Source organism: Talpa europaea (genome assembly GCF_964194135.1).
Source record: "Talpa europaea genome assembly, chromosome: 13".
NCBI classification, from domain to species: domain Eukaryota; kingdom Metazoa; phylum Chordata; class Mammalia; order Eulipotyphla; family Talpidae; genus Talpa; species Talpa europaea.
In genome coordinates, this window is record NC_140080.1 from 96,952,983 (window position 1) to 96,967,082 (window position 14,100).

At 44.7% G+C, this 14,100-nt stretch overlaps 1 protein-coding gene across 1 annotated transcript in view; it reads right to left on the bottom strand.

Moving 5' to 3' along the window:
• Positions 1-14,100, bottom strand: part of NETO1 (neuropilin and tolloid like 1) — a gene marked incomplete at both ends in the record, with an annotated part of 71,686 nt that overhangs the window by 18,896 nt on the left and 38,690 nt on the right. Inside the window, one exon of the mRNA XM_084251934.1 lies at positions 1,176-1,404. Within this exon, the coding sequence (XP_084108060.1) occupies positions 1,176-1,404 (229 nt within the window). The remainder of the gene's footprint in view (positions 1-1,175; positions 1,405-14,100) is intronic.

A 14,100-nucleotide genomic window follows, 5' to 3' on the forward strand; every position in this document is an offset into this window, starting at 1 on the left:
TCACCACAGGCAGGAATTACTGCATAGGAGGAGCAATCAGCACTAAGATGCTGTATTGTGAAAACACTAAATGTTCTACTGTGTAACCTGAATTTCCTCCTATTCCAGTCAAGAAAATCAGGATTTGTTTTGGACCAAATACCTCGCTGAAATAAAGCCACACTACATTTTGATCAGCTACTGAATTGAAAGCATAATAGCATGCTGTTTAAATCTGCAACGGTGCTGGGCGCGATATTTAACACACTCAACAACGGTATCAAGATTTAGAAAGACTGAGTGACATTGAGTCCGACAGTGCCCTTGAAACCCAGCTGAGTAATTAGAGGGGAACTTAAAGCCAAAACTTTTTGTTCATGATAAAAAAGAATTTCCTAATACTTTTAGCATTTGTGAATTGAAAAAAAAAAAACATTCAATGTTGTGTCTATAATTAAGAAATCCTTGAAATTTCAAAAACATTACATTGTCTCTATTCAAAATGTCTAACTTCAAAATACAAGGTCCTGAAAGCTGAATTTCTCAGGGTTACTTTTCGTTGGTATAAATTTATTAAACATGAATTATTCAGGGTTTTTAGAGAACATTCCAAATATATCTATTAATATGAGTCATTATTTGTTAGAACATAAGTTTCTGAAATTGCTGGGCTTTGCATATATCTCTGCATATTACCCTTCGTGGCATTTTAAATGTTTTCTGAATTTTTTTTGGTTGACTCTCTTCCCAAACATCTCTCTTAGCCAACTGTAACTGGAACTCTGCAGGCACAGAGCTATTTGAAATAAATAGAACTGCAAGAGAAACTTAAAAAAGAAAACCTACCCAATACCTTCATGCAGCTTTTTAAGATTGAAACTCAAACTTCATCACAAGCTGTTGCCTCAGTTCCCAAAGCTTGGTAAGAGCTAACCCAAAACCAAAGTCAACAGCATCCGGTTGAACAGGGGGCCCTGTCTTAGATTCCCAGGCATGTGCAGGAATCAGGAATCAAAACATGTTGGTAAATCTCTGCTGTGGCTGGATCCCCATGCAGGAAGGAAGCTGGGGGCTGCTAACACTGATTAGGGAGCACCCAGCTGTGCTCAGCCAGCATGAAGAAAACACATTAAGGGCTTATGAGTCGTGCAGCTCATGACACATTTGAAGGACACGGTCAGGGCAGAGAATCTTACGTTCTTGAAAGGACGTGAAGAGCATCTGGAAGCGGCTGTTGCGGCTGCCCTCGTCGGCCCAGAGCCGGATGACGCCCAGCCCGGTGCGCAGCATCACGTCATTGGCCACGGTGCTGCAGAACTTGGCCTTCAAGTCCTCCACCGAGCTGCTGCCGTCGTACACCGCCACGAAGTTCCTTTTGCACTCGTTGGAATTCTGCATCTCGTAGTCCAGGAATCGCAAGTAGATCTGCAAGACCACACAGGCCATCAGGTCCCGCTCCCACAGGAAAGCAGTTCAGAACCAGGAGGAGCCTCCCTGCTCTTTCTCATGCTCACAAACCAGTCTTGATTGCAATCAATCTTATTATTCCCCCTGCGGATGGCAGGAGGGAGAGATGTATGACTAAGAGCAAGTCGTGATCCATCTTTTTTTCAGATGTTATTATCCTTACTCTACGCAAATGTACCATTTTTCCTTGGCTATTTTTACCCAAATGATCCTTATTCCTTCTTAGAATGTACTTGAAACCAACTATGACTTTTCCTGTTTCTACGGTATTTTAGGTTGATCAGCACAAACACTCCCTATACATTCCCAACGTCTTCCGTTTACTTCTGGAAAGTATGGAAAAATAACTTGTATCCACACCGAAGGAAACCAGAATGGTGTCTAAAGATAGTCTCTGATATTATTCTGTTTCATTTTTGAGGAGGAACATATTTTTTCAAAAGGCAGAAGCAATCTATGATCGCCCTTACATGAGTCATTTGTTTAACTCCACATAAATAAAAATGAACACTTAATGAATTAAAAGCACTGCAAACCTACTTTACAGGTGGCTTTGAAATGCTTTCCACGGCCCTACAAAGTTTTCTTGTCACCTTCGGATAAGAAACTCAGTCTCGGGGCCTCCCTCGTGGCACAAGGGGTTAAGACGCAACTTATGAAGCTGTCCGCAGCCACTGCAGCACGAGTTCGATCCCGGGCCAGGGAGCTACCCACATGGCACGACAGACCTGTCCTGTCTCACCCGCTGCTCCCCTCAGCAGTGGATTTCAGTCAGTCTGCCTGTTCTGCTCCCCACTCTGTCTCTGGTGAATCCTCTTGCCCCCCACACCTCTGGCCTGTACCCCAGCTCTTGCATGCATAAATAAATAAATCTTTTAAAAAAATAAAAGCTCAGTCTCAGGGGTTACAGAGGGGAAACAGGACAGAGGCTTCCCATTCCCAAGCTCACACTGCCTCTGCGACGTGCTGCTGTCTCGGTCCGTTTTATGCCAAGCAGATCGCTCTTGACTCTGTATCAACACACTGAATGAGATGAGTCAACCAGAGCAAGGCCCAAAGAGAAGCGGCTCATCCATTCAGCCATCAGTGCTACCTGGGCCGGACACTCGTGAAGGCTGTTTAGAGGGTGAGGCTGAGAGCAGGGGCCCTGAGGCGAGGGACTGGCAGGCTGTGGCCGGAGGAAGCACTAGCCCTCTGCTCCAGGGGAGCGTCTGGGATGGAGCCGGCCTTCTCCATGCTTGACACACTTTCATGTGAACTTCTACAGCCTCTGCCTCTTACCCAGCCCTCGGTAAAGTAACAGGTATAGACTCGGGATGTGCATTCCAATGAAATATTCATCTCTCATCTCTCTATACTCATTTGTCTTCATTTATTTTATAAATTGTGATCTCACAAGATATATTTCCTCCAGCTCCAGTACATCTGCCCCAAATTAAAAAATCTCAATATTTCGGGGCCTCCCCTGTGGTGCAAGGGGTTAAGGACCGCACTATGAAGCAATCCGCAGCCTCTGCAGCACGAGTTCGATCCCCAGCCTGCCAGGGAGCTACCCACATGGCGCAGCAGACCTCTCCTGCCTCGCCCGCTGCTCCCCTCAGCAGTGGATTTCAGTCAGTCTGCCTGTTCTGTTCCCCACTCTGTCTCTGGTGAATCTTCTCACCCCCACATCTCTGGCCTGTACCCCAGCTCTTGTATGCATAAATAAATAAATCTTCTTTTAAAAAAAAAAATCTCAATATTTCAATTAAAAGAAATTTCTCCTGTGCCCTGCATGTTCTCACTGAATCAGACACTGGTCCTTGTTAACTCCACCTTCACAGCATTTTCTCTGTCTCACTCCTAGGCCCACACCTCTCAGTGTCCCCCCCTGGCCTGCCTGATCCCAAGGTCTGAGCTTTTCAGTCTCTCCCACCCCGCCAAGTGCAAGCCAGTCAGTTACATTTCTAAGACAGGACTATCTTTACTAAAATCTTTAACTGGTTTCCTAACTGTTATGATAAAAATGTTTAAAACCTGAAAACAGACAAATGTGTGCTCTGTCCCATCCCCAAACATCACACAGCTAATCTGAGGCCCACCGTGGCTCACGTACATGATAGTAGCTCGGCAGGAAAAGCTCATCCTCCATTTTCTTCCTTCCATCTTCCTATGACTTTTCAAGGTCTGTTTCAGTTCCCTGCGCAAGGCAGATGGCCCAGGCCCCCAGCCCCCACCACGGCAGAATGTTCCCCGCACCCTCCCGATGAAAATGTTCTGATGAGCACATGTTTAGCGTTCGTGCAGGTTACATGCACTTACGCTACGCTGAATGTTCCTGAAAAGCCACAGCAGCAGATTCTTTTCATAATGTCAGCATTAAGCCCCGTGTTCATGTATTAGCAGCCCAACAGAAGTGTGAGTGGGTGAGCCCTCGAATGACTGATGGGAAATTGTTCTGCTTAATTTCATTTGTTCAGCTCCCATCAAATCTTTAGTAGGCAACTCTATGCTGGATTTTGTTTTTGGTGCTATAAATAATGACCATTATATAGAATAACTGACATTTTCTTACTTGCAGTGGGAAATGATATGCAATAATTCTCACAACAAGGTATTTATAATATGACTGTAAACTATGACAAAGGGGCATAGCCAGGCCTGTTGCAGACATGCAAGGCACTGACTGAAAATAAAATGTGAAGTCCCCACTCAGGAAATGCCATAACTTGAGGAGGAGGGACAGCAGCAGAGACCAAGAGGAAGCGGACGCAGCTGAGAAGCCATGGGAAGTGTCTGGTGTTATGACGCCTTGTGTGCTGAGAAGCTTTTCCTAAGTAAGCAATCTGGAAGCCTTCCTAAAATTTCCAAGTCCTTTGATGCTATCTTTAAATTAACTGCCATAATCCAGCCTTGAAGAACACAAGACATTAAGAAAGCCCACATGGTCTGCATTCTAAGGGGACTGCATTATTATATTCTATTGAAAGTGCAAGTATTACACACTGAGTCCATCTGTGATCTACTTTTCCCAACAAAGTATCACATTCTTGAAAACTATCCAGGAAATTCCCCAAATGGCTACTTGAAGACACATCTGACAGTGTTAATCCTACCATATTTTCACTGACTAGTTTCACTGACTAATTTGTTTTTCAAATTTCCCGGTGATTCGTAAAATGGCCGGCAGCTTTCAGACGACCTTTAGGGAGAGCTGGAAGAAAGGAGATAAAAGTGCTGGCTCAAAGAAAATGAGCAAACCGATGGGGTCCCTTAATGGGGTTCAATGCCTGATCCTTGGTCTAAGGCTTTTCTCACTACACCACATGGTGCCCCACCCAAGTTTAAATAAACAAATGCAAATACTATAAAAATATATTGGGTTGGGCCTCCCTGGTGGCCCAAGGGGTTAAGCACCGCACTATGGGGCAATTTGCAGCCTCTGCAGCATGAGTTCAATCCCCGGCCGGCCAGGGAGCAACCCACATGGTGCAGCAGACCTCTCCTGTGTCGCCCGCTGCTCCCCTCAGCAGTGTATTTTAGTCAGTCTGCCTGCTCTGTTCCCCACTCTGTCTCTAGTGGATCCTCTCACCCCCCACATCTGTACCCCAGTTCTTGTAATGCATAAATAAATAAATCTTTTAAAAAAATAATATTGGGTTGTTGGAAAAGTCATGACACATTTTTGCATGGAAAACAGAAAAAATATGTCATGAGTTTTTGATAACCCTATAAATACCTATACAGTCTCAGTAGTCTTGTGAGGTAATAAACTTGTTAAAAACAACAAATCTGCCATTGGTGTTTATATTTTCAAATCCTATGCAGTAACTCTAGCACACAACTACAATGGTAAAAATACATATTAACCAACTAGGAAGCTGATGAGGGCAAGTGAAAAGATTCTTTTTGAGGAAATAAAGTAACTCTTGCCTCCAATGTTCTTCTGAGGTGATAAAAATTAATCACTATGCCCCAGGAAAAAATACTTCATTGAAGTAAAATCTTGACTAATCCAAGAAAGATAATCAATAGCTTGACATGTTCAGTGTCTAAGAGATCTGAACAATTATTTCAAGTCTCTTCTTACTCTGCATGAACAAACACAACTTCAAATGGGAATTTATTACTTGCATTGTATACTGGCTATAAGGAGAGGAACCTGCTAATACATTTGAGCTTTGGAAACACTAAATCACTTTCTCAATGTGACCCAGCCCCTTAAGGTGCAGGTGGGTGTTGAACAAAGGTATGCCTGCAACAACGTCGCTCCTAATTATCATACTATGGACATTTTAAAAAATTCTCATGGACTTATATTCCACAAAGAAAGTTCAGATCTTAAAGAAAGCAAACTACAACAAAACAAAAAATTAAGTAACACACCAACTGGAACCATGTCCATCTTCCTGATGGGACTAGTAATGGGGTCAACCATCTGGACATCAATGAGTCGCGGTGAATAAATGTGCTCCGGTCTTATATATCCTTTACACAGAGGGTCACTGTGGAAGAGGGTCACTGCAACAGCTCCCCAGACCTTGTGCACACCTAATCTGTGTTTTTCACTTGCTTCCAGAGAGTCCATGTTGTCCACAGGCGGTGGCTGATTCGCATCCTAACATGCAGTGCACGAACTAGAGTCTGTTCAATGTGTCTGGGTCTTTCTTATAAGACAGAAGCCTCTTTAGAGAGCAAGTGAACAATAAATGTCACTAGATTTTGTAATATTCATTTCTGAAACATTCAATTATTTAAAAAAAACATGTTTTCAATTTTCTGAGGAAAAAAATGGTCACCTACACCAATGGTTTTTGTTTCAGTGGGAACAGAGCTCTACTATAAAGTCAAATTCCATTGGCCAGAAAAGTGGGTGATGTTTTACCCCATTAACAGGAGCTGTATGTGGGATCATATAAAAGGCCCCAGGTCATGATGATTTAAGTATCTGTCTCGCCAACTTAAAAGTTGGCCATAAGATCACCAAGGAGAAGATCTGCCATATGACGATGGTTTTATTTAAGGGAGAAAACTGGAGTGTTTTAGTCTCTCTGCAGAAGAGAAAATGATAAACAGAACAATATATAACTCCAGTAAAATAGTCAGATTACAATCTCTTCTCAGTGAATCATTTTGATGCATTCTTCCTTCTAATCAATCACAGAGTTTTGAGCTGACAAAATGATTTATTGAATGGGACATGGGCAGCTTCAAAATATGCAAGCCATTTCTAGTAACATCTGCCTTTCCAATCATACCAAAGAGTCTGCACTTTTTTTTGTATATTTAAAGCAAACAAATTAACTAACAATTTCCCAAGTAATTTATTTGCAAATATTTAATTCCAACCATTCGATCTGGTCCCCCCCTCCACATGCCCCAATGATATCCAGATGACAGACATCGGGCAATTATTTAAGACTTGTCAGACGGTTTTCTCCGTGACAAATGAAAATTAAACTTCCAGTCTGCCCGTGTTCTCCCTTCATTTTAGTACAACTTTGGACTTTTGTAAATAAATACAGAGGCTCAGGAGTGTGTGCCCCAGGATTTTGTAGCTACTGTTTGGTGACCACACCTGCCAGGTTATCAGTTCAGGTATGATACCCCAAGAACCCGGAGGGCGACCACTTTTCTTTTATTTGGAAGAGAAAACCAGAAGGGCATACTCATTTTGAAACATTAAAAAGACAAACATCCTAGGATAAATCCTGATGGAACAATATTGTGTACAGACTGGTATTAAGAGATTTCAAACCCTTCTGAGTAGTCCTCCACCATCTGACAACAACACAAAACTGGGATTTCGTTCACACACAAGTTTGAACAGAAATGTCTTCACTGATCATTTCCCAGCCAGTTAGTATTTTCATTTTGTTTACCCACTTTTATTCTAATTTTTGGAGACGAGAGCAGACTCAGCCTTTGGAATCCTGAAATTTATGCTAGTGATGCACAACCTTTCGCACCCTTCATCCATTGCCTTAGTTTTCTCCTTGCTCCATAACAAATTCGTACAAATTGAGCAGCTTAAATAACGTCCACTTCTCTCAGCGTCTGTGGGCCAGAGCTGCAGACTGGGCTGTGTTTTCTATTGAGACTGTAGGAGGCTGGAAACCCAGTTTCTTGCAGCTCTAGGTGCCTGTGTCCCCTTGACGACTTAACCAGGGACTGATCTGGGCTCTTAGAAAGCTCTGAGTTTCTCGGTGGCCCCTTCATCCCAGCCAGAGAAACCTCTGCTTTGAAAGGGCTCTGAGGATTAGATTAGACACACCTGGATAAACTGACTTTTAATTAACTCAGAGTCAACTGCTTGGTAACCTTAATTATACCAGCAAAATTCATCTTGCCAGGTAATTTAACATAATCAAGTGCGGGATGTTTTATCAGATTTTCAGTCCCAGAGACTGGGCTGAAAACCTGGGGTGTCGTCTTAAGTTCTGCCTCTGACCATTACATTCATTCTCACTATAAAATATTGACTGATTATATTTGTCAAATTTTGATGCCAATTTTATCCTAATTTCATTGAAAACATTTTTGAATTAAGTAACAGCACATGAAAATTTAATTTGAAAATTTAGATGAATAATTTACTAAACGCTCGAGTTTTATTCCCACAAGACTTTAATCATTAATTATCTTCATTTGTACACTTTATAAGCCTTGTGACTTCTCTCATTTTTTTTTTTTTGTCTTAACAATTTTGACAATTTCCCCTAATAGTGGCTGAGTAACATCACACAGTAATGGAAATCAAGAGACAGAGTTCTGGCTTCAGCTCTGTTATTAACTGGACAAATATTTGGGCAAGTCAGTTATAGATTCATCCAGTGTTTGTCTTGGAAGTAATTTAATATTAAATCTGCACCCCCAAAAATATCCCTTATTTTGTTATCACACAAAATCCCTGCAAACTTTGCTTGGGTAGCTCCATTATTAAAACAAAAACAAAGAACTTTCCCAGGTGGAACCCAAAATTCTATTTCTTTACTGTCAAGTGTTAAGATAAATGCTAGTACAAAGTCTTGCAGATTAAACCTACTTTCTTATTCCTGTCATATGACAAACGGCATGTTTGGAATTTTTCTGCATGGAAACCAGTTCATTTTTTCCAGAAATTTTCACAGAATGAAGGTTCAGTTGCTTGGCACCAAGTATCCACCTGGATACACACAGGCCCCAGTAATCAAGGAACGAGCACCCAACAGCTACATGCGTTGACCCTCCAGCATTCTCCCCCGGTGGCTCTCTTCTGGACCAGGTTACCGGCTGGTCACCCTCACCCCCTTCCCTAGACGGGTGGTCAATAGCTGCTTACAGAGGCATAGCCCCCCACCCCATGTGTTAGCCCATCTAGACCTTGTCATCATCGGCGACTTATCACCCTGATAAGCGAGCTCAATCGTGACTGATTTCCAACCTTCTTTCTGACCCTGGTGTTTAAAATTCTAGGATCTGAATTAACCTGTGATTCACATTGAATTACAGGTGATCATCCATATTACTATTCTCAAACGAAGGGAGGATGAGCTATTATATTTTCTATTTGTCCAAAGACTTGAAGTAATGAATCTTATTAGAACCCACATGGGCACCGTGGCCCTCTCCTGCCAGGGGTCAGTCGCAGGTGGGTTCACATCCCACCACGTGCCGCTCCCGATCTGTCTTGGGCTTCCAAGGTCTGTTCTCCTGCGCTGCTAGGAACCCCATGAAAACAGAAAGCCCACGTAGGCAGTAATTTCCAGTTCAGGCTTCACTTCACAGAGAGGCAAAGGCACTTCCTTCCTTTCCTCTAACCTTTAATTTAACAGAGAAAACCTGTCACAGTAGAACATCTTTGTCCCGCTCTGCAGGGGCCTCCCTTGGTCACAGAGTGCCCGATGTGGTAACACCCAGGGGCGCTGGGTCTTGCTGTTCTGGGACTGGACAAAAGGCAGCCTAGTGACCAGCTGGAAGAAAACGGGGCGTGCTCACACCCCAGCCAACCCGTCTTCCACATGGCCACGGCAGAGCCGTGTGGCCCCAGGAGGAGGGGTTGCCTGTTTCCTGCAGAGCACTTTCACTCACAGCATGCGCACGTCGGGGAACCCACGGACGATGAGAAGAGAGCACAGTGCCCGCCACGTGGCTCTGGGCCAGCAGTGCGGGGATATTTCCACTTTAGTCACCAATAGTCTGATTCTTTTAAGGAGGTGGAATATCCTGTCGTCTTCACGATGCAATCAATCCCTTCAGAGATGTGTTCAGATACACAGAGACCCATTGGGGTGAAACGAGGACCTTGACCTTGGTCCCTCAACCCCTGGGGCTGGGAGTTTGGGGAAAGCAAGCCTTGCCTCACCCTAGGTGCACACCCCAGAGACACACCAAGGCCAGAGCGAGGAAGGAGACCAGCCAGCACCCCCAGGGACGAGGACCCACCGCCCCTCCGCTCCCCACCCTGACATCTCCATCCATCTGCCCCATCCCAGCCTCAGTGGCCCCGACGGCTGTCCCAACATCCTACTGGAGTCTTCCCCCTGTGGGGTCAGCCCCTCTGTACCTGCTTTTCAGAACACTGATCTGACCCCCCGCTTTCCTCGTCCCTCTCTCCCACGTGCCCCCACGCACTCAGGGGGAGCCCCGGGCACTCAGGGGCTGACAGGGCTCTTCAGCATCATGCCTCACTGGCCACGTCCACAGCGGTGCTTTTACGTGAACGCGTGTAATTAACTCCTGAAAAGGCATATTCCAATGTGACCCCAAGACCTCAGACCCCTGGAGAGGTCCCCCCTCTTCTCCTGACACATCCATGTCTCATTAGGATTCGGGGGGATCCTGGTGGCCATTTCATCCCACCTTAGCCTCACCTGACGTGGCCTGTGTGGTCTTTCCCTTCAGCCGACCACACCCTACAAACACCTCAACGATTGTGGCTCGTACCGTGGATTATCTTGTCACGTGGTCCACTAAGAATTGAACTAGAAACATGCTACCAGGGGCTGCCATCCTTCTTCATCTCGCCAGCAGAGTGCTTGCGTTTACAGAGCTACTGGAGCTATTAAATAATGGATGGGATCAACCTCAATCCACAGCCGACTAGAAACGTGCTCTGTGAGTGCTCGCGGGGCCTGCTCCAGACGGAGGCCCGACAACGGGGTGCGGGGGGTGGGCTAAGCCACACCCAGCGCCCTGCACTGTGGTGTGACCCCCGGCAGAAACCACTGGCCCCCAAGATTTCTTAAGAAATGCCCACAGGGGATGAGTTTCGTTGTTTTGAAGAAGTGGCTCCAAAAGAGTAGCCTGAGGTGGATCTGGTCTCCAATCTGTTGAATCTAATACGGATGACCCCTCCCTAGCACTAAAGAATCAAGGTCATCAAAACCAAACCTACAAGGGGGGACTGTCATGAAGAAAACGGGGCCCTGATAATGCTGGGCTGACATTTTCTCATGAGGAAAATCAAAAGCAGCATAAGGGGCAGTTCAGCTCTGCCTCTCTCCACACAGGGCGGCCCAGGCTGGCTGCATCTGGGTCCCGGGTCCCCCAACTTTAGCCCAGGTTTATACGCTGGAGACGTGTGATGATGCAAACCCTTTCTCCTGCAGATACGATTTTTGGTTAAAAGGCAAAGAAGCTGCAGAAACTGGGAATAAGGGCATCAGTGGATTCTACTCGGGGCCACAGCTTAGGTGGGACATTTCAATCCATTTTTCCAGAGACGTCGGGCTACATCCGTGCCCCTGGTCCGGGTTCTCAGGCCATCTCCTCAGCGCCCTCTTGGTTTTATCTGTGACATCAAAAGTCTCATCGACCAGGGGAAACCAGCGCCCGCCAGGGACCTTCCCGAGCCGGCCGTGGCGTCGAGGCCGTAGGACTGACCTTGGATCGCGGCGGGGCTCGGATGTACCATTTGCAATCCACGGCCTCGCTCGCAGAAGCTTTGCCTTCCTTCATGATCTGAACAGACTCCACAATTCCTTCCGGACCGCCCATCTCAAACTCACAGGCTGGACAACAAAATGCCAAAGAAACATAGAAAAATGGAGCTTGAATAATAAACCAAAAGCATATTTTACAGCAGCAAGCAAAGGCCTCTGAACATTGTTAAATAGCCACTTTACCAACCTGGTAATGGTTTCAAAGCTCCCAGGTCCTTAAAGTCAGGATCTTAAAAATTGAGAAAAAGACAATTAGTCTTATTCTGCATTTATTACTTACAGTGATGCTGAGTGATACATCAGTCACCTGCTCAGGATTCTGCCCTCGTAACCCCATCAGAGGAAAGCAAATGGTTCAATAAAATTACACGAAAATGTGAAGACTGAAATGTTAATTTGTGTATTATTCCTGGATTATTTTTATTGAGCTAATTTCATTTCATAACACTGCATAAATTCCAGAATGTTTATCATTAAAATAAGGCAGGTTTAAAAAGCTTCCTTTACCGCATCATCAAAAATCTCACTCATTACCTATAACTCCACAATCATACAGGAGTTTTGTAAAATGTATCCATAAGTAAGTCAAAATTTGGGTAAACGCTCATCTATTCCAGATACAATCATTTTGTCTGATTTAAAATATTCTGTAAATTGTTGAGACACAATTTTTAACTGAAATTTTGGAAGCACAGAGTGAAGCCACCAAGCCCGGGTCTCCTCTCGCCAGGCAGACTGCACCGTCCTGTTTTCAGCAAATCTGCTTCCCTAACCTCATCCCAGGCTAGTTTTCAAAGTATCCTCAGGTCCCTCCTGTCTACTCAACACCCAGTTTTCCTCTCAACTTACCCCCAGCTCTCCGCTCATCTATGTGTTTTGGGGCAAGCCTGATTTACTGCGAGCCTTGAAGGGTCCTGATTGTTAAAAACCTAAAATGGCGGCCTCTTTTGCAATTCCTGGCATTGACTTTGAGGTAAGTCGGCAGCCAGTGTAATATACAGGTAAGCCTGTGGCCATCAAAGTACCAGGGAGAATCACCATGACGATGCTTTCATTTAAGGAAGAGCTTCTGGAGACTTTTTCCTCTATCCAGGGACAAGGCATAGCCAGATCTCCAGGCTACGCAGTGGACACACTTGTATGACCCACTGGGATCGCCTGTGATGCCCAACTTGGGAAGTTACAGAGGCTGACACAGATGTTAGCCCTTGTGGAGAGCAGACGAGAAGCATGGAGGACCTCCAGCCCTCAGTCATGCTGGGGCGGACTAACCCTTTGGGGCTACACTGCTCTGCGCTTTCACTTGGTGAAACAACAGATGCCCCCTTATAGTCTGTTACTTGGGAATGGATTGTCTTTTATTTATGGGCAAAGCCATCAACGACTAAGATTTATCTTGGAGACACATGGTATCCAATTTGAAAGATGATGGTGAAATTTAATTTCTTTCCACTACTACGGTATTAGCTATAAATTAAACTCTTACGATGTTAAAGGTAATTTGTGAGACACTGTTCACCAATGGTCTAGGGCTGGAATGGGAGAGGTGAGTGCTCCTTCTGGGTGAATTAGTTCTGGATGTTGAGCTCGTGTGAGGGCGTGTGTGTGTGTGTGTGTGTGTGTGTCCTCATGGGGTTCTCTGAAGTGCACTGCAGCCTCATGCACACTGCCTGTTGTGTGTGCTTATTTCCACCAGGTGTGCTTGTTTGTGAAGCAGTAGCATGTGTGATGCAGAGGAAGCTTGCATTAGCAGTGGGACATCTGAGCCCTCAGATGTCCAATAAGAAAGCTAACTTTTGGGCCTCCCTGGTGGCGCAGTGGTTAAGCCTCAGCACTATCAAGCTATCCGCAGCCACTGCAGCCTGAGTTCAGTCCCTGGCCAGGGAGCTACCCACATGGTGCAACAGACCTTGCAGTGTATTTCAGTGGATCTGCCTGTTCTGCTCCCCACTCTGTCTCTGGTGAATCCTCTCACTCCCCGTAACTCTGGCCTGTACCCCAGTTTCTTATATGCATAAATAAATAAAATAATTCTACAAGAAAGCTCACTTTCTTATAGGATACTATCAACATGAGGTGATCCATTTTGAATTGAGGTGCAAATTCCTTTGCAAGTTGTTTTGAAAACATATCTTTTACCTTTGGGGAGATAAAGAAGAAAGAAATACCTATAGACAACTACCGTGAAAGAAGCAGAGATGAGGACACCATCACCAGTGTGGACGAGGATATTTCCTAGTAGAGATTTTTTTCTTCATCTGAATTAATCACTATTTGGTTATTAAGACATGTATATTTAATAGCTACTGTGTGCCCAAAACAGAAGCATGTTTTCTACAGAGTCTCAGATTGGTTCTCACTAGTTTTATTGGGACCGAAGGGACCCATCATATTTTTTCCTTATTTTTATGGCGAGTTTGTCCTCCCCAGTTAGCTGGAGCCTTTATTATTCACTGATTATACTCGCTTTACTTCTCTGTATACGGCTCAAGAGTGCCCATTACTACTAGTCACTGCCTCCCCGGTGATGAGTTTCAGCCTTCCTTGGCTGTCCCTGTGACTAGTGTGGAAATGTGGTCGCGATTCTATTTTCTGGTTTGAAGGCTAACATTTGTCATTTTTATAACTCTCGCCAGACAACGTTGAGAGAAATGCCAGTTCTGAAAATTGAAAATTTATTTTTGACTTTGTATTAATGGTGAGAGCACTTATGGTTACAAAGCAGACACACACACACACACACACACACACT